The sequence below is a fragment of the Myotis lucifugus genome, unplaced genomic scaffold (assembly GCF_000147115.1).
Source record: "Myotis lucifugus unplaced genomic scaffold, Myoluc2.0 scaffold_55, whole genome shotgun sequence".
Lineage (NCBI taxonomy): Eukaryota > Metazoa > Chordata > Mammalia > Chiroptera > Vespertilionidae > Myotis > Myotis lucifugus.
Genome location: NW_005871103.1, coordinates 4,600,244 through 4,621,224, shown reverse-complemented (window position 1 = coordinate 4,621,224; position 20,981 = coordinate 4,600,244). Strand labels below are relative to the sequence as shown.

Below are 20,981 nucleotides of genomic sequence, written 5' to 3'. Positions count from 1 at the left end.
CCTGCAGGCCTGGTCCCTCCCAACTGTCCTCCCTGCTGGCCCAGTCACCCCTAAGTGCCCTTCCCTGCTGGCCTGATCGCCCACAACTGCCCTCTCCTGCCAGCCATCTTGTGGTGACCATCTTTGACCACATGGGGGAGGCCATCTTGTGTGTTGGAGTGATGGTCAATTTGCATATCCCCTCTTTATTAGGTAGGCTGATTCTTTTAACTATAGTTTAGGGGGAAACACCTCAGTTAAAGAAGCATGGTCATTTTGGAGTTAGGAGTATCTGTATTTTTTCTTGATAAATGTGGGAATGTTATTATTGTAGTGGAATTGAAGAGCTGAAACAGTTGTCCACTGAAATTTATGGCTAGAGTTTCATTAAGACAAATAGCATGCCTTAGTCATTGTCGGTGGGGAAATTCATTGTATTTCTGGGGCATCTGTATTAGCATTGGCCGAAGAGCTATGTTAATGTTCTGGTGTGTGATTTGGGTTAATTACTGTCATAGTTTTATTAGGCTTTGACATGACTTTAGTTTTCAGCAAATAAAACTTGAGGAAATTCAGGATTAGCATTAACTCTCATACTGCAAATGAATTTCTAATATGGACACCTAAAACCAACAGCTATAAAACTGCACTGCCAATGGGAGAGGGAAGAGTTCCAGGTACAGACTCAGCATAGAAAGCCTCATTTTGATGTTGACTTCCCTTTGGAAATGTGTGAGTTCACTTGCCTAGAGAGGCATGTAAGACCAGAAAGTTCTGGGAAGACCATCTGGAGAAGGGACTGGTGGAGTTATGTCCAGGTGGATAAGAAACTAGCTTAAGGGAGCACCTGGTAGCGACTTAATTTGGGTGGATTCAGTATTTTCAGTTTTGGCAGTAGAGGGTCTACAGTTACATATATTATGACTTTTAGAGATAACATGGAACTAATCAATTACCTAGTAGCAAGTTGTCCATCATTCGCACATGAACTTGGAACTGGGTCTCTTCTGAGCTTTATTAATTCATTCACTTAATAAACATCCCATGAACACTACACTATCTGCTTATTATATAGCAGTGAACATGACACGTACAATTTCTGCTTCAATGTTAGAATTTCTGGTACAATTACTTTCTGAAGTAATAGTCACAAATCTAGGGATTATTGCTACTTTTCTTATAGACATCAAGGCTGTGTCACAGTAACTGATCTTTGTCATCATGTATCTAAAATAGAATTCCCAGATTTTTCCAATCAATTGAGCTGAATTATATTCCTTATACATATGTATATATTTTTACCCAGGTAAAATCACATTCTCTATTTAAAAACTGAAAAGGAGGTGATATGGGCAGATTTTCTACCACCTCTGGTTTTGTCATCATGGGCACAGAAATGGAATCTAAAGAGGGGCAGGGACGAGCCACTGGTTCATGTGGGTGATTCTGCTGAAATGTTAGGTGGACTCTAGCATCGGGGTTAGGTAGCAGGTTTGTGGACCATTTCAGCAGATACCACACACTAGACAAAGAAGCACTGACAGCCCCACTGTGGGAGACCAGGCTGGGGAGACTCTTTGAGGTGTCTAGGACTGAGTGAGTGTGGTCTCGCTTGGGGTGTCAGTGTGATTCCCTTCCGGTCATAGTTCTGACTTTGCCTGGTCCCCTGCAGTGTCTTTAGTAAAACGGCTGTGCACTTAGACAGGTACTGAGGTTTCAAGTCGCATGGTTCTGGGATGTGGAAGTTTCATAAGGAAAAGATCTTTTTAATTTGATCTGTTTGTAGCACTGAATTTTAGGCGGGTGTACAACTTGTGCCCAGTCTCTTTTCTAAGGGTCCATGTGTGGTTTTGTGAGAAGAATTTAATAATCGATATTAATATTAGAATGTTGCTGAAAAGAGAACTGTTAGCTGTCTCTATTCTTGATTATCTTCACTAGAAACCTTGGTGTCATGCTACTCTCAGCATTTAGTACTTAATTTCCTATACAGTATTAAACCAGGATCTCTCTTACCTATAAATGAAAGGTGTTCCAATTAATTTTGAGGATACGAGAAATGTGAAACAGCTAGTAGTGGAAATAGAAATTCCAGGCACTGGTTGCTTATATCTCACCTTTCACAGTGGACATGCCTGGGCTGGATTATGTCTCAATAAAAATTTTGTCAATAGAATTAGATTCTTAGGTGCATCATGGGAGTCTGCTGTTCCAACGATTTGTGTGGTAGAGCATTTCTACAAGGAAGCATACTTCTTTCTGTAAAATGATTACTCACTTCCAAACTTCAGTGGAGATTTTTGTGTCCCCTTGTTTTCATAAAAAGGAGGTTTCTGGGCCACTGAAGGTGTACTGACATGCTTATACCATAAAGGCCTGTGTATGAAATACTGCTGCAGCACATATGGTGATAAAGACTGCTTTTTAACATTGCACTAAAATGTATCTAAGTTCCAAGCGATAACCTATATTAACTTGAAGAAATGTTTATTTTGGCTATACGTGCCATTTTATAAAATGGATCAAGACCTCTCTAGAGATTTTTTCCATGTGTATTGAGTTTTGAGAAATATGTTACATATGAACATTTTCTTAACTGCTCTTATAACAAAGAAAGTGTGCAAAATACAATTTCTTGGATCGGAGTCCTGACGTTCCCTCCAGAATCTGGCCGACTAACCAGAGTCATGGTCAAAGGCAAGACACTAAGAACATTTACTCATTTGTTGACTATACACTTACTGAGCACCTGCTCGTATCAGGCATTGGACTAAGCGCTTACTGTTTCTTACTTCTCCTGTTACAGAGAAAGCACCTTGAATCGGTGCCTTACAGAATTTTTGGCATCTTTGATGATAAATCAGTGGCAAGCCCCACCTTCTCACTCAAGCTCTAATGGGAAGGGTGCCATGTAGCCATTTATTGCCTCTCAGTTTCAGGTCTACCTTTCTTTGCCCATTGTTGTGATATTTGATCTGAGCCCTGTAAACACGTCTCCTTTGGTAGCTGGCAAGCTCTGTCAATGGAGGGCACTGCCAGGGTGAGGGTTCTTCTGCGTCTGTGGCACGTGGCACGGCAGGCAGCTGATCAGCAGTAGGGAGGCCCAATGGCAACGCTCACGACAGCGACAGCCGCATACGCCAGCAGCTGTCTTCACCACTAGGTAGGCTGCTACCTACATTCTCAGCATTTTATGTGTAAATCTCTCCACCGCCCAACACACCCGTCTTCCAGTGTGGCCAGGCCAGGCCACTCCCCTGGATCATTGTCAGCCCATACCCTCTGGCAGGTTCCTTGGCCTGGATTGCATGTCCCGTAATACCCATGCCCTCCCTAAAGAGGTCTGAATGCCAACCTCGTGGGGAGGGTCCTCTTCTGAGTTCTTATTTTCCTTCTTGCTCACTCCCTCTCTGTTCCTGAGGTAGTGGCCTTCGCTTTCCCTATTCCCCTTACACCCTCTTTATTCCCCGTTGTGTTAGCGGACCACCTTTTACTTGCTCACAATTCTTACCATTCAAATTGCTGATGTGATTTCTGTCTCCTGACTGGACCCTGGCTGAAAGAGAAGGGACAAGGAAAGAGCCACTTGCAAAAAGCATTACTTGCCACTGAACTGCCAACTCGTGGCCAACACACCGTTCCTTCGGCGTGCTCAGTGACTGATTTTATTTCAGTGTGGATTGCATCTGACATTCCAGAATCAGGTGCTGAATATTCCCCCCAGCGTTACTGCAGCGAGAGCAGAATGAGTACACACTCCTTTATGCCTCCATCATATGAAGGCATTTATCCACTCAGCAGAGATTTATTCGGCACCGTCAGCGGGCTGGGCCCTGGAGTGGGTGCTAAAAATGGAATGATGCTTCGGCCCTCCTCGCAAGGGTGTCGGGGAGATAGGACCTGGGTGTGTGCAAAGTGGACCAACAGTGCATAGCGTTTGCACAGCCCATTAGCATTTGTATAGCTTCCTATTTCTAGACTGTAAGTGATGTTGCAGAACACAGCTTTCTGTTCTGTGCAATCCGGCCACACTTCTAACTGCGTGGGCATTCATTTATCTTCTCAATTGTTTCCCATTTTCTGTACGTACACAGTGCTTGCTGGTGGGAATTTCAGGGGCTGCAAATTGGTAGGTCTTCTGTAATCAGTGAAAATAGTTTATGCACAATCTTTGGAATGTGTCTGAATATGCACACTTTGGGCTTGAGGAGACGAAGTCTTTTACCTGATGAATTGCTGGGGGCCAGCAGTGCGATGGAGCGGGGTGCTTTGTGGAATGTCATTGGTTCGGAGAGTGTAAGGCTCCCTGTGAGGAGGTTGTAGTTTTGGAAGCTTTACACAGGCGACATTCACGGAGTGAGAGCCTGGTCCCTTCATACAGGTATATGCAGAATAATATTGAAGGATTTATCCTTCCAGATTGTTCTAGAGAGGTCCTCCAGTGGAATTGGGTGCCTTGCCTTGTAGGGACATTAAATCCCACTGACAGACAATGCCCTCTCCTTTTGGAATTCTGAATGTTGCTGAAGGTGATACTCTGAATCCTTCAGACCAGTTCCCACGGTGAATTTTGAGGGAACCTGTCATTTTTCACCATGGCTTTCCTGAAATATTGTTCACCCTGGTTACTGTTTCCCCCTAAATATCTATTGTTCCACCGAAATAGTGTTCCCCCTACAATAATTAGGACACCTGTTGTTTGTGCATATCTGTCTATAAAGCCTTCACGTGTGTGTGTGTGTGTGTGTGTGTGTGTGTGTGTGTGTGTGAGAGAGGGGGGGGGGACCTGGATGGCTTTTAAAAGCATTTTTGGTGGCTCCCGCCATCCTTAAGAATGAGAAGGATTGGATACCTGGTCTCATGAGGCCTGGGAGGGGAACAGTGCACCTGGGTGTCACCATTATGATGTGGGCAACGACTTAGGTCAGCGGTCGCCAACCTTTCAGACCTCACGGACCACCAGTGGTCTGTGGACCACCCGTTGGTGACTGTTGGCTTAGGTTGTACCAGAAAGTCCATGACCTTGGGTTTGAAACCTACACTGCCACTTTCTAGCTGTGACTTTTGGCAATTTACTTGTTCTCACAAAACCTTGTTACCAGATCTGTGCTATGAGAATAATTACTTGATCTTACCTCATAGGGTTGTTGCAAGCAAAATGAAAGAGTGAATGTAAAGCACTTGGTGTAGCATGTGGCACATTATAACCCCCCAGTGGGTACTCTGATACTAACTGTTCTTATTTGGAAGAAGATTAGATAGTGGTCACCATTTGGGACGGTCCCCTGCGCATCTTGCCTGGGCGTGCAGAGGCAATAACAGAAATCAGTTTGAACTAGGTTTGCCCAGGGCCTGCTGCGAATTGGAAGAGACTGTAACTGATGTGTACATAAGTATTATCAAAACTTATATATACAGGTCTATCAGCATTTGAATACAATGGTTTTGCAAAATGCAATTAATTTTTTTCTGGTTCTAAACATAATTACATTGTACAAATTTCAAGCAGCATGGGGGTCCATTAAGAAGAAGGGAAAAGTAAGATGCCTTGATCCCAACCTCCGGAGGGAACGAGCGATGTATGTTCTATCTGCTCTCATACGTTTTAAAAATCTTTCATTAATTGCATCACCTAAATAGGATGAAACTACTGTGAAGTGGTTTTGACCCTAATAATGTGTCCTAGTCATGTCTTGCTGTTGGTAGATAGAGCTTTTCCTTATCCCTTTTAACCATTTTATAGTGTTACCTTGAACAGATGATACCATAATTTATTTAACTTCTTAGCTATTAATGGGGTGTTTTGTTGTTGTTGTTGTTTTGTTGTTGTTCTTTCTAATCTTTTCCGGTAATGAATAACACCAAAGCGTTGTATTCACATGTTTGTGCCCTTTTTCATTTACCCAAGGTTTTTCTCCACATAAATTCTTTTAAGTAAATTTCCCAGGTCAATGAGCATGCCCAGTATTAATTTAGATAGGCTGTCCCAGAAGAATACTACTCTAGCCAAGTATGCCTGTACCCGGTTGACAAGTGTCTCATCAGCACGGGCAGCTTGATTTGGAGTCACTATTTTAACTCACGAGGTTTTGTGCTATTCTTGAGTCTCCTATCTGCTGCAGCCGAATGATTCCATGCACTTCAGCTGTTCGTTATATAAGAAAGTCAGTAGGAAACAAAAAGGAAATGTTGAACTCTAAAGATACTGAGTTAATGTAAAAGCTAACTATTTTTTAAACAGAAAGTGAATGGCCATTTATACTCTTGGGCAGGTAGTAGTGGATATATCCTTGCTAAAATGGCACTCAACCGAATGCTTCAGTTATACACAGCATTTTCCGAGCCGGTAGAGTTTCAGGCCATCATCACATATGTCTCTTCTTTTATCGTCCTACCTTCTCATTATTCTGTGTCCCAGTGGCCTGACCTCCAACCAGGGAGGATTTGAATCTCCCTCTGGTTTCAGGGAGGTGGTATACAGAGTATCTAAAGTTCATAGATAAACCTCCTGCTGGTGTATCTCCTGCACACTTGCAAATGACTGGAAGTCACAAACAAGACTTTTTCCTTTCCCTCAGGAGACTAAAAAGAGTCATTTGGGCACAGATTCCCAACTAAAACTTTGTTCTCTAGTTTTGAGTAATATCAACAGATTTTCAGGGGTTTGGGGATATAAGCAGGTGGGTCATTGCTCTGTGAAAAGTCGTTGATAGTGGAGGAAAGACTGAAACTCAATTTGGGCTTCACTGACAGGTAAGCCCAAAGGAGAGAATTAGCATATCACTTACATATGTGCTTGAAGTCAGTGATACTAATTTATTATCTAAGAAACCACCTTAGATTATAGAGCAGTGGTTCTCAACCTTCTGGCCCTTTAAATACAGTTCCTCATGTTGTGATCCAACCATAAATTATTTTCGTTGCTACTTCATAACTGTAATGTTGCTACTGTTATGAATCGTCATGTAAATATCTGATATGCAGGATGGTCTTAGGCGACCCCTGTGAAAGGGTCGTTCTACCGCCAAAGGGGTCGCGACCCACAGGTTGAGAACCGCTGTTATAGAGTGTTACTGGACCAGGCACAGTATTGAGTGACCCAAGGTATTTTCTAATAGTGGGAGGGAATGTAAATAAGGGAATTGTTCACATATAAGCTTACTGTGATGTTTTTAACTAGCCAATCATGGTTTGCATGTATTGAAAGCAATTTTCTGAGCATATTATATTGTATATATCGCAGTTATAATACAGTAATAACTAGTGTGTTGGGGTGTTATTCAATGTGTGAGTCATTGTATCAGTTTTCATGACTGTGATAAGAGGTGATTGATGCTATCTTTATTTCAGAGTTGAAGCAATTAAAACTCAAGGAGGTTAAGTGACTTGCCCAAAGTCAGGCAGGTAGATAGAACTCAAACCTGAAGGTTTGCTGGACTCTTAAAGTCCTTGCACTTGACCATAATGCTCTGCTGATTCCTTTGGTCATGGGACAGAATGAGAGTCTATCATGGTATTGGTCATGCCTTTTTTGGTACCATTTGAATAAAGTTCAGCTTCAGGGTCATTTCAGTACTTCCTGCATTCCTGAAACGTGACACCCTTTCTGATGTGCTTTATTGTCTGAGGACTTTCCATAACTGCATCACGTTGGTGATAGTTTATATGGCAGGAAGAGAAATAATTTCTCAATAAAACAACAAATGGACGGATAAATAAATCATGGTATTTTCATATGGTGAGATTATTTACAGCAATAAAAAAAGAACAAACCACTGCTACCTGGAACATGGGTGACTCTCAGAGATGCAGTGGTTAAGTGAAAGCAGATAAAACAAGACTGGTGTAGGGTTCCCTTGTTATTTATATGGAGATATCAGCTGGGGGCGGGGCATACCGGAGGCTTCTGGGGTACTGCCCATGTTTTCCATCTGGACTGAGGTTGCATCTGAGCAAATTCATGCAGCTGTACACGTAAGATGTGTGCACTTTACTGTGTTATGGTATTCTTGAATTAAAAATGAACATAATAAGTAAACAGCTCATTTCATCCAGGGCCTCAGTGTCTATAAGAGGGTCCTTTTAATTTAAGGACCTGCATCTTAGAGTTGATGCTTAACGAAGCCAACTTACATGTGAGCAGTTACCTGGCAATCTTGAGAAGGTCATACACAGGCAGAAACTTAAAATAATTTTTGAGGCCCTGGCCGGTGTGGCTCATTGTTTGGGGCGTCGTCCTGCACACCGAAGAGTTGCTGATTGGATTCCTGGTCAGGGTACATCCCCGTGACTACACAGCTGTTCCGGGGAAGAGCAAGATGTGAACCTGGGTTTACCGGCCTGGTTTCAGGAACTCTGCACTTCCCCACCACACTGGTCTGACCTACCCAAGTGGCTGTTCAAAATGAGCTCATCACACTGAACTCCAAGAGCTCGTTTTCGAAGGAGTGACTTACTCCCGATTGCCATCGCAGGCAGCTTTCATAAGATAAGCTTCTGCCTGCCTAAGTGTTACCTACACCTCCCGCGTGGGGGCCATTTTCTTCCAACCGAGCTGCTACAGGAATTGAAAGATGCTGAGCACACGTTAGTAGACTACATGTTCTATGAAGAAATCATACTATTTTCTCAAAGGAGAGAAAGTTGGCCCAGTGAGGCAGTGATGGCTGGGAACAAACTTTCTGGCTTTCCATTTTGTTCCGCTACAAGTGGCACATTCTATCAATCAGCGCCTGCTGGGAAAGATTTTGTCTTTCTTCCTTGCAATTTAATTTTATCCTCTGTTGAACTCAGGTGCATTTTAAATGCAAAGCCGAGCCGTTCAGTTAGCATTAATCTGTATCCTCCTGGAGGTGGCCCGGCATTTGTTTAGACCGTCACTTACTTGCAAGGAATTTCCCTAATTCGTGGATTTGAAGACATTTGTCCACTTATAAGCTTTTTGTGTCCCCCACACCCTCCCCCCAGACCTTGCTTTCCAAAGGCTCTTAAATCAGCTGCTGGGATGGCTTTCAGGCTGTCAAGAGAAAACATTGCTCATTGCTTTGTCAGTGGATGAAGTGGAATGTTTCGGTGAGGTAACGGGTTGACTTCAGAAGGACAGTGACAGGGACCTGAAGCCCCCCCTTATAGTAATAGGATCAGGCACCAGAGTGCTCACGTGAGCGTGGTTTAGGATAGAGGAAGCCCTGTGAGGTGTTGCCTGGGAGAGCGGATTGATACATAGTAATCAATCTTCAGAGGCGATGGTGCGGTAGTGGTCATGCGGTGCTCCAGCGAGCACAGAGCAGAGAGCCCCTCCCAAAAGGCATCGGGGTGTGTAATTAGTTGGCACTCAGCTTGGCTGCTATGAATTAGAAACCACAGCTGCTCACGCCAGTGCATTTTGCTATACACCTTGCCCAGGGACATCTTTCATTAAGAAGGTTTGATGCTGTAATTTATCGTCTTTTTATGTTTGTTTAAACACAAAAGCTACTAAAGCTCTTTGTCCCTGAATTATCGATGTCTGTTTGCATCATTTGGGGTTTGCTCATTATTTTTGCCATGTGTTCCCGGTTGGAACTTGGATTCTGAACATATCATTTCCCTTCAAACTCTAGAATCTGTGAATTAACATAGCAGCTCAGGTTTGTGAGGGGTAAGCGTTCATTCGCAAGGATTGGAATAGACTTTTAATAGCTGATCCACCAGAGTAAGGAAAATGGTGGGGCGTGGACTCTTCGTGGGAGCCACAGCCCTCATCCCTCTGTGGGAGGTAAAGCTGCACTTTCAGCTCTGAAGGAGGAGCACTGATCTGTTCGGTGTCATATCCTGGTGCCCAGTTCTTGGCACGTGGATATCTATTGCTGTGCAGCACATTTCTGCAGGCTTAGCAGCTAAAACAGCACACATTTACCATCCCGCACTTTCTGTGGGCCCTCCGCCTCCTGGTTTCTCACCAGGCTGCAGGCCAGGTGTCAGCCGGGTGGGGTCTCATCTGAAAGTCAGATGGGGAAGGGTCCACTTCCATGCTCACTCGGGTTGTTGGCAGAATTCAGCTCTCAGGGACCTCAGTTTCCCTTCAGTTCCCAGATGGGCTTTTCTAGCGTGGCCGTTTGCTTCACCATGGTGTGTAAGCCGAGTAGACAGTGAGATGGAGATTAGACTCTCCTGTAATCTAATCACCGAAGTGATTTCCCTCTGCCTTTGCCACGTTCTACTGGCTAAAAGTTAACTATTCGATCAGCCCACCTTCCAGGGGAGGAGCTTACTTGGTGCTTGAATACCTGAAGCAAGGGATCCTGGGAGTCTTTTTTAGTCAGCCCGCCACAGCATGCAGTGGGCCCCCTGTGAATATCGGTTGTGAGTGGGTGTTAAGAGCTAGGTTCATGTGATTTGAACTAAGGACACCATACCATTTTCTCCCTGTCACCTCTTTATACAACTGTCTGAAAAAGCAAGGTTGTTTTAATATTTTATATACTAGAGGCCCGGTGCCTGAAATTTATGCACAGGTAGGGTCTATAGGCCTCGCTGGTGATCAGGGCCAATCGAGGCCTTCCTTCCCCCGGCTGCCAGCTGCTAGCCGAGGCCTTCTTTCATTCCATGTGGCCCCCTGGTGGTCAGCACACATCATAGCGGGTGGTCGAACTCCCGGTCAGTCGAACTCCCAAGGGGATAATTTGCATGTTAGCCTTTTATTATATAGGACTAGGGGCCCAGTGCACGAATTTGTGCACCTTGAAAGGAACTGTGGGTGGTGAGGCTGTGGCAGGCACAAGGGTGGGCCTCAGCCCATCCTCTGCGCTCCTGCCCAGCCTCTCCTGCCACGGCCCCCGGTCCCCTGTCTGCTGGCAGCCCTGCTCCTGACACCACCGCTCCCACGCACTGATGGTGCCAGCCCTGCTTGCACCCGCTGAAGGTGCAGAGTGATTGGGGCCAGCGCAGCAGCAGGTGCGAGGCAGGGCCAGTACCATCGGTGGATACAAGCGGCAGCTGCTGCCCCTATCGCCCCTCAGGAGCAGGGGGAGGTAGAGAAGTCCTCAGGGGCGATCAGGGCCAGCAGTGGGTGTGAGAGGTGGCTGCTGACCCTGATTTCCCCTCAGGAGCAGGGGGAGGTAGAGAATCCCTGAGGGGCAAGTGGGTCTGGCAGCCGCCGCTCACACCAGCTGACAGCACCAAGCGATCAAGGCTGGTGCTGGGCGCTAGGAGCAGGTGCAAGTGGCATGCTGGAGCACCAGAGGCTCGCCCTGATGGCAGTGACCTGCATTCGGCCTTGGTCTGCCGCCCCGGCTCACCTGCTCCACCATCCCGCCGCGGCCGACGCCTGCCATGTTCTGCGCACACCCCCTGGTGGTCAGTGCATGTCATAGCGATTGGTTGTTCCCGTTGTTCCCCAATTCAGTCTATTTACATACTAGCCTTTTATTATATAGGATGATACCTACATGATATTCACATAGTCCTCCCACCCCTCATAATGCCATCTGGATGCTTGGTTACTGAACTTCAGTTGTATCCTACGTGATAACCCTACCTGCTGCTAAGAGAAAATTTTTTTCAAGAGAAGGATCAATCCAGCGACCCCTTTGATCCTGTATGCCCGGTCTCTTGATATTTTTCTTGCTGCATACATGGTGGAGATTTAAAACAGTCTTCTCACAGTGCTTTTTTGATTCTCAGTCTTTTGTAAGCGGAGTGGCCTGAGCAGCTTTTTGCTTGGGGGGAATGAAAAGGCAGGGGTGAGAGTTCACGTCTAATGTGTTTTGGTTGAAGTCACTTGCGATGTGTGGCCAAGCAGCTCTGCTTTCCCCCCCAAACCTTTGATACTGTTGGGCTTTTCAGTGCATGTCCGGCTTATTAAGGAGAGTGAGCCAGTGCTGTCCACATGGCCACACCGATCGAGAGAAACTCAGGCAAGCTTCTCTTGCCCCAGGCTCCCCGAGATGGCGTGCTTTTTTATATCATTATTCAAAGGTCATGACAATATCTGTGTGAAGTGGTTTGCACTGTGGCTTAAGACTCTAGGTTGTCGTGTGCTAAGTTAGAATTTCCTTTTTGCTTCTTCACTTTGAGTGGCCTGGCAGGGGTGGGCAGGTGGGCTCTGAGACGCTCTTGAACTGCTGTGACAAGGCTTCCCTCTTACCTGCCTGGCCCTCAGCACAATGCCTTAGAAAGACGAAGGAGGACGAAGATCACCACGTGGGCCCCTGTGAAAGTTGCATTTGCCAGGTGCCCCAGCCTGCCCACCCCGCTTCCTGCTTTGGCTTTGAAATTGAGGGCTGGGACAAAGCCAGGGGAAATAGCATTGTGCACCCGGCCCGGGACAGTGTGGCCCTGGTGAACATGAGAATGAACATGGGAATGGCCTGTATTGACAGTAGGTGAGCCTGGTCCTGGCAGATGGGCCTCGCTGTCACCCCGCGGCTTGTTTTTGTGTGTGTGTTTTTTCAGCAACAGGCTCTTCCCAGCTGAGTCTGAGAATTAAATAATAAATGCGCTGGTGGGCCAGAGATGTGGGGGCAGAGGGATAGAGAATGGTCGGTTTAGGTAGACCAGGAGCATTAAATTCATTTCCTCTGTGGCCTTCTCTGACCACGAACCTCGATTCTCTGGAGATGAGTAACTTGTGCATTGACTGGTTTCCACTGATACTATGAGTTCATGGTGAGTAAGCATGTCCGTGCTCAAGCTCCATTGGAAGGGGGGAGGATACATGCTATTAGCAGTTATAATCGTGTTGGCTTTTCATATTAATCGCGCCCCGTGGCCGAGGAATTTGGAGTTTTCTCGTCTGTGGGTGGAAACCAGCCCCGGAGAGTGTGTGTCAAGTGCCTGGGATGGATGAGGATCGCTGCACCCCGGCCTCTGACAGGCTCTCCATCTCCTGTGAGCTGCCTCTGGCGTGTTTTGCATATATCTGTGGACCAGGCTGGAAGTGCCTGCTGGAAATTGATGAGTGGAAGTTAGACCAAGCCTCCTGGCCAGGAGACCACACTCGGTTGCTTGCCGTTAGCTGATGGGGAGACCTCCCTCCTTCATTTCCTGAGATGGCCCAGCTTCCCGGGGCCACGCCCCACGCCAGGCGCACCTCGCTCTCCTCTGAGTTTATTCTGGACGGTTCGGGATGCTTAGTGCCCCACCCCCACTGATGCCGCTTTATGTCATCCCACTGCAGCAGCGACAGGAGAGAAGAGAAAATGTGGTCGCGTGTCAAAAAGGACAAAAAGAAACTTAGGCTTCAGAAATAGTGAGACAATCAGGAAAATCATATTTATGAGTATTTTAAAAAAGGAAATTCAGGAAAAGAACAGTGCTGTCAGGATAGGTCAGTGGTTGGTGGTTTGATGCTATTATTGCCTTCTTGCACATAGGCACCTTTCCTAAATGATTGACAAGTGTTTAATTTATGAACAAAGGCATCTGTGCTCTGTCTCAAGGAAGGTCTGACTGAAATGCAGTGGTGTGAACATAGCCAAGTTGTAAATGGTTTGTGCCAGGAAGTTCTTGACAGCAACTTGAACCCAAGTCCGGTGAATGGTAGCCAAGGTGTTACAGTGAGAAGGGGAGAGGATGCAGCATCCTGGCCACGTGGCTCTCTAGGGAGGAGCAGGGGCAGGAGAGGAGAATCAGATCTGAAATCCAATCTGAGGAAAAGTACTGGCCCTTGTCCTGATCAGACACTTAGCTTCTGAAAGCACAGTGACCTGCTAACCATCAGCGAAGACAGATCGTCGGCTCTGCGATCCTGGAAGGCCGTGCGGAGTCTCCGGTCCCGCTGTTTTCCCTTTCCTCTGCAGCCATGGCTAATGGTGCAGCCATCACCCGCAGCAGGCATAAATCCTTCCTCCCACAAGAGGATCTTGGCTGGATGTGACGTTTATAGGGCTATAGGAGCAGCTGGCGATGTCGGATTCAAGGCGAGTAGGTTGTCTTGGACGTCCTATTTAGCAGATGGCCAGGACTTGATAGATTGAAGATTATTAGGACCCCAGTCAAGGGCCAAATGGCACGGTGGGCAGGAAAAGTAAATGGCAGTGCATATCTGAGCCCAGGCACGTGCAATCTGAGAGGGCTCTTGGCCTCCCTTTCATTTTTCTTCAAGAATGAATAAAACACAGGCCCACCTAGAGCCTGGGTTATAGACACATCTTCAGAGATTATTGATAACTTGATTATTAATGTGATAGTTGGTTGAACGCTTCTGGTGAGCTGTTATTTGGAAAGAAAATTTTATGAAGTTTGGATTTCATCAGCATTTATATACATTTGACCTTTTACCAAACCTGCCTGTCGTGGTCTCCTGTATGGCTGATGTCTATGGATTTTGGTTCTATCTAAACCAGTGGTTCTCAACCTTCTGGCCCTTTAAATACAGTTCCTCATGTTGTGATCCAACCATAAAATTATTTTCGTTGCTACTTCATAACTGTAATGTTGCTACTGTTATGAATCGTAATGTAAATATCTGATATGCAAGATGGTCTTAGGCCACCCCTGTGAAAGGGTCGTTTGACCGCCAAAGGGGTCGCGACCCACAGGTTGAGAACCACTGTCTAAACACACTTCAAGGCTTTAACTCAAGCCCTAGGTTGCATTTGTGTGCCATCCTTTTTGAAGATGACAAGTGTCGTGGAAGCTGCGCCCAAATGTAAGTTTTGCAGCGAGAGCACCCGACTGCCGGGAAAGGGGAGTCCATTTCTCCTCGTCCATCCGAAGCTCATTTGTGCAATCGCTGCCTCCTCGGTATTGCTGCATAACTCCTTTGATCTTAAAGTGGGAGGAAGCAAATTTCAAGAGCCAGGAGCACTCCTCATGTGGCTTGAAAAGGAGTAGCATAATAGGAAATTGAGCGGATGTCAAATAAAACATAACTTTGGATTTTTTTTTTTAATTTGAACTCAAGTAGGTGCTACTTCTAGAGCTAAGTGCACTGAGAAGTCCAGGGGTAAGATTGCTGTTGGTTGACAATGATTCAAATTTGAGTGTTTGGGTCAAGTTGTTTCCCAATCATGTCTACCCCTATTGAATGTTGCATCTGTACTCAGCTCTATACCCTGAGCTGTACACATTTACTCTCAGTTAGGGTCATGCCTGACTGGAACAAATCCACTTATGAGCATGCTATTTGGATCCTCACCCTGAGCTTTGCAACCAAGACATCAACTAGAGAATGAGCTTAGTATTATTACTAAGTTACCTTGACTGGACAATAATCTCCATTTTCCTTTCCCTTTCTCCTCACCCATTTTCTCAACCCCAGCCACATAAATTAGCAATGGAGGCAGTGGAGGCGAATGGGCATTGCAGGAGGCATTCCATTTATGGGCTTGCTTTGAATCTGAGCTTGAATGAGACCAGGCCTGAGTAATCAGACACAGGGATACTGTAGTCAGAAGTGACCAGAAATTGAACTTGGATTTGATGGTCTGCTTATTTCCCTCTTGCATGGGCTACAGATGTGATTGGTGGGTGTAGTCATGGAGGATTAGGAATACTATTTTTGAGCTTTCACATTATCATATAAAACTAAATGCACTTAAGGGTCCCCATAAATACAAAATATTCCCCTGTCTGCAATGTTCCCATTGGAGAGGGGGTGACTCAGTTTTAGAGAAGCATATGAGTTGATCAGGTTGACAGCAGATGCTGTATCTTGTGACATTGAATTCCACTGAGAAACCTTGAGGACAAACCATAAGCAAAGGGTATTGGTTACAAAAATTATTGCTATCTTAGCCTGTCCCCTATCCTCTACTCTACACACATAGAAGCTCTAACAGCTAAGTTTTGCTCTGTAACAAATGATCCCAAATAATTAAAACAATAATGATGTAATTACTCTATGATTCCCATTTGGGTCAGCTTGACTGGTCTCTGCAAACTGAAGTTCTTCTGAGGCTGGGTGGTCTCGGATGGACTGGTGGGTCTAGAACAACCTTGGCTGAGTCTGCCTGTGTCTGCTCCATGTGGTCTCTCATCCTCCAGTAGGCTAGCCTGGGATTGTTCACTTGGCAGTCTCAGGATTTCAAAGAGTAATAAGAGAGTATAAACCCCTTCACTTAAGTCCTATAGAAACCTCTTCCTATATCACGTTTGCTAGCATCACATTGGCCAAAACAAGTCACGTGATCAAGCCCAGTTTCAGAGAGATATTTACTATGTAGGACCAAATCCCACGTTATTTTATTAGTCTATAAACATAACACCATACATAATGACACCCAAAGATCCAGACAGTAATAGATAATCACTGTTAAATTATAGAGCATCTAACCCGGTCCCTCCACCCCAACTTCCACACTGTTATCTTGAACAGTTGGGGGTGGGGGACCCATTCTCAGCATTATGGGATGTTTAGCAGCAGCCCTGCCTCTACCCACTTGATGCTAGTAGCCCCTCCTCCTCCACCGCTGCTTGTGACAACCGACAATGTCTGTGGACATGGCCAAATGTCCCCTATAGGGATGGGGAGTGGGAGATAGGTAAGATTGCCTCCAGTTGAGAACAACGGCTCTAAGCTGGAGACACTGAAGCAGAAGAAAAAAAGAAACTTGTGAAGTACAGGTTATTATCAAAGAGCAAACTGGGAGCAGCAGCCCAGCAGGGAGACTGTAAGTGGGGAATGAGAGTAGACATTTTTCAGTTACCTTAAAATTTAACCTAAGATGGCCCCGGATTCCTCTGGATAACTAGGAAACATCAAACTGGGTCTTGCTGCACATCGAAAGATTCATCAATATCTCAACTTCATTATGTTACAAGTGGATTAAAAGCAAATACCTTCCCTGAAAAAAAAAATTCAGGAGCTATGCTGGCAACAGATAATGGATTTTGAAAAACTCTTTATTTGGGAGAAGTTAAACATACACAGAAGTAGAGAAAATTGTATCGTGATCCATCCAATACTCATCACCCAAGGTCATAAATGATTGATGAGTGGCCAGTCTTGTTATATCTATATTCTGCTCACTTCCCCTACTGTTCAGTCCTGCATTATTTTGAAGCAAATTCCAGTCATTTCATTTCACTGGTAAATATTCAATGTGTCTTAAAGAAAGTACCTAGAAACCAAAATTATAATACGCTGGTGGAATTTTAAACTTCTAGAAAGGGCAAGAATGAGAATTTATGCTGAGTAGTATCAGAAAGTTAAGGGAAAGAGTGGGTGAGGGTCAAGATCAAAGAGGCTTGACTTATGGGGAGATTTAAAACCCCAGAAGGAAATGAAGAGGGGAGACACTGTCTCTTCGAACTCTTCTGTCCTCTCCTCTCCTCTCACCTCGCCTGCTCTGAGGGACCCTTAGAAACGCCCTTTGTAGTATGTGATAAGATACAGGAGACCAGGGTTCTTAGAAGGAGAGTAAGCTGGCAGGGAACAGATCATTTTCTTAAAAGAAAAGAAATAAACACAATCACAGTAAGGCATTGAAATATTCAGTCAGTGATGGATTGCTCTCTGACGACTTTCAATGACTTTAGCCGATCAGGGTCTATCTACTTTTAATAAAACAAAGAAGGAGGACAAAGTCTTGCTGTTGCTTTTTAAAATTTTGCTAGGACTATGGTATTTCTTCCCCGCTCTCGTGTATTCTGAGAAGTTTCTTTCTTTTGATTTAGACTTCCTCACTTGATTTTATTATGCCATAAATCTATGTTTGGCGAGAGCCAGGGTATATGTGAGACCTAAGCAGCTTGCTAGATAACATCTATTTCCCCCTCCTTCTCTTTAGAAGATTAAACCGAGACTGTTGTGTCTGATGCCAGAATAGATTTAACCAATCATGTTTCCTTTACATGTAGGTCAGTCCAAGGGACAATTCTGCGCTGGATCCTATTATCCATGGGCTGAAGGGCGTCGTACATCATGGTAAGTAAGCCACGTTCACTTCCTTTTGCTGGGAGGTGAAGGGCTAAGATCTTCCTACAGAAATGGGTTATCTTGCAGAGGACAGAGGGTGACACTCATTCCTCATCCCCTGATGTTGAAGGGCATTAGAGCCATTATTTGATGGGTAAGGAGCACGCCCATTTATTACCTACAAATGGATCTGGGTTAACAGTAAGCAATTTATTTCTTTTCAGGTACCACTCTGAATGCCTGTGTCATAAATCAAAATGCCCTGAGATGTACCTACCATTCATATGCTTTGAACCTGCCACTTGTCTCATCTCTCTTCAAAAAACAGTCTTCTTTCAAGTAGCTTTTAATTTATAAATTTCTTGATTTGCCTCTCAGATTGAGAGGGAAAATTTTAAGTAGCTGTGACAAGTCATTAAACTTTGCCGCATGTGAGCAGGCACCATCAGCTCCTCGAAGGGAGAGAGCCCGGCCGTAGTTCTGTGCAGCAGACGTCTTATCCCGGGGCATAAAACTGGGAGAGAAAGTAAGATAAATGGGTTCTGTCTTTCCCAACTGGTTTTTATTGGAGAGATTTTCCTGCAACTTTATTATCGGTAATACATCATGACCTGTGACATCAGGATCCTCCAATTTCAAAAGTACCCTTGTCGCAGCGAGGGGCGGAGTCTGGATGTAATGTAATGATTTTCAAAGGTTTAATAATCTAAGTAGAATTTCAAAGACATTGACGGAAATAGCATTAGTAATCATAATAAATCTCCCCCTTATCTCCACGCTGTGATAAAATGTCTTGCACCAGCTGGGAGGATTGTCTTTAGACATTAGCCAACTCTGCAGTATTTAACTATCCCACCTCCCCCTTTTTAAGGGAAATTAAAACCAGCTGCCAGTGTTTGATTGCAGCAGGTGAAATTTTGGATCGATCTGCTCCTGTATCACACAGCAGGTGACAAGAGTAAACCTCATCACAGTAGAGAAAAGACCCCATGGAGGTGTTCATTGTAGGAAGTGTCTACGGCTTCTTCTCAGTTTCAGTTTGTTGTGTCTTTGAAGCAGACCTCACAGAGCTGCGAAGTAGGTCGTATGACAGGCCCCCTAGGGAACAAGGCACCGTTGCCAAAACTGCTTCTGTCTGCACATTTGTGCTTGATGTTGGTCGCAGAGTGGAGTGTGGGCAGCTTCGGCGGTGCAGAGAAAGCTGGTGTGTGGGCAACACGATGTGTATTCTGAGCTCCTTTCCCCAAAGGTCCCCTGGCACACGCCATTGATCAGACTCCTTCTTGACATTCCGGTCCATAGTGTAGATTCTGAGTTTGGGTGTTTGAGAAACATAGTAAATGATAATATTAGGTCTTCCTTTCCCAGACGAGTCTTCCTTTTTTTAAACCAACACACTGGAAAGAGTTCTAGAAACTTCAAAACAGGTACCTGTTCTTCAGCCAGAGAGGACGCGCTCCACCAGCTGTGGCATCTGAGTAGCCCCGGGTGTGCTCACTTCCACAGAGATAACGGAAGGAGATCCCCTATGTTACCGACAGCAGTGGGCTCCCTTGAACTCTCAGATCCCCAAATCTCAGCACACTCACTGCATGGTCACCCTTCAGTTCATCAGCTGTGTCCTGGCACAATCCTGGCGTCTTTCCTCCCTACCCACCATGGCCTCCAAGGCGCTGTCACGTGTAGGGAGACTCTCCCGGGCACAGGAGGGTGGCAGGCGTCTGGGCTGCAGCTTCTGCCCCAGCTTCGGATTGACAACCCAGAGGAGACCTGCAAAGAAGCCATTACCTGCAAAGGCCGTGCACTCACTTTTTCAGTAAGAGTGTAGCACGTCTACTCTGTGACATCACAGGGCTGGCCCGTTGACTGGGACCCACACAGGCCAGCCCTCAGGGACCTGGCAGGGAGGCGAAGTGCTACCTCCCCGGGACCCAGCCTGCCCAGTTCACCCCTGTCAGCCTGTGCACTGGCTGTTTCTGTTTCCTCTGTCAGGAAGGTTCTGGAAGCCCCTTAGCTCACAGAAAGGGGGTCGCCCTCTTACTGTTTCTGTTCGCAGTTCATACCTTGCCTCCTCAGAAAGTTCTTAACCGTCTTAGCAAATTACCCACCCTCTCCCCGCTCCCTGTCACATCATCCTAGGTTTCTTTCCTCAAAGCGCTTAGAAGTATCTGCAATTACCTTGTTTGCTCACCACTCACATATTACCTACGAAAGCATACGCTTCATGACGGCGAGAACCCGTGCATGTGCGGCAAATAGTAGATGCTCAGTAAACATTAACCAAATGAGTGGGTCAAGTAAGCATACACATAAGAGAAAATATCAGCACGTAAGACTGGAAGAAGGGGAGGAGACACCAGAGGCCCTCGGGGTTTGCTTCAGTTGGGAAGAGAAAGGAGTGGAGAGGAATCCTGCCCTTGGTTCTCAGGCTGTTGCTGACTTCCGTGGTGACAACCCTCATCGCTTCCGTCATTCTTGCAAAGGAGAATGGGCTTCAAATGGCTAAAAAAGAATGTTGTTGTTGTGGAAACTAGAAGCATTTTCAGTTGCAGGCCCAGTGAGGGATTTGAATGCTCTGCCTATTTGATGGGACATGAGTAATCGTGCCCTTCACAGAATCTCCGGCTTGGGAATGATGACAGAGATGTGTAAAGAAGAAAAAGTCAATATGGATTTTTGTTGTAGTTCAGAATTAGCTTTGATTTCTTCAGCTCGGGGAGTCATATCGTGGAATATTGATGTCTCATTAAGTGAATGTTTTATTAATGGGAGGAATCTTCTGTTCCTTCAGCCCAGATGGGAATGAGTAATCTGGCCACTCCAGCCAGTCATCCCTGGCACTTGGTCACTCGGGTTCTCTGTGAAGCAGACTCCGTGATGGAGTTTTAATTGCAGGAGGGTTTTTGTGGGGAGGGACTTCCTGCAAAGGATGAAGAGAAGAGGCAGCAGGAGCAGGTGGGGCGAGTGTGGGACCGCGGTGCAGGTCTGGCACCTCTGAGAGGGTCAGGAGCCAGGAGGATGGCTGAGGAAGTCCTGGCCAGGCTGTCGGAGAACCGCAGGGCAAGGCTGCGGGCAGGAGTTGTATGTTGGGCGGGAGCGGCCCAGCCCGGGTCCCCAGCGTGTGGTCATTGGCTGGAGCACCCAGCGGCGGGGTGTCCAC

At 45.8% G+C, this 20,981-nt stretch overlaps 1 protein-coding gene across 1 annotated transcript in view; it reads left to right on the top strand.

Annotated features, from left to right (window-relative positions):
* Positions 1–20,981, top strand: part of PTPRG (protein tyrosine phosphatase, receptor type G) — a 654,131-nt gene that overhangs the window by 497,632 nt on the left and 135,518 nt on the right. The window contains 1 exon segment of the mRNA XM_023754062.1: positions 17,764–17,830. Within this exon segment, the coding sequence (XP_023609830.1) occupies positions 17,764–17,830 (67 nt within the window).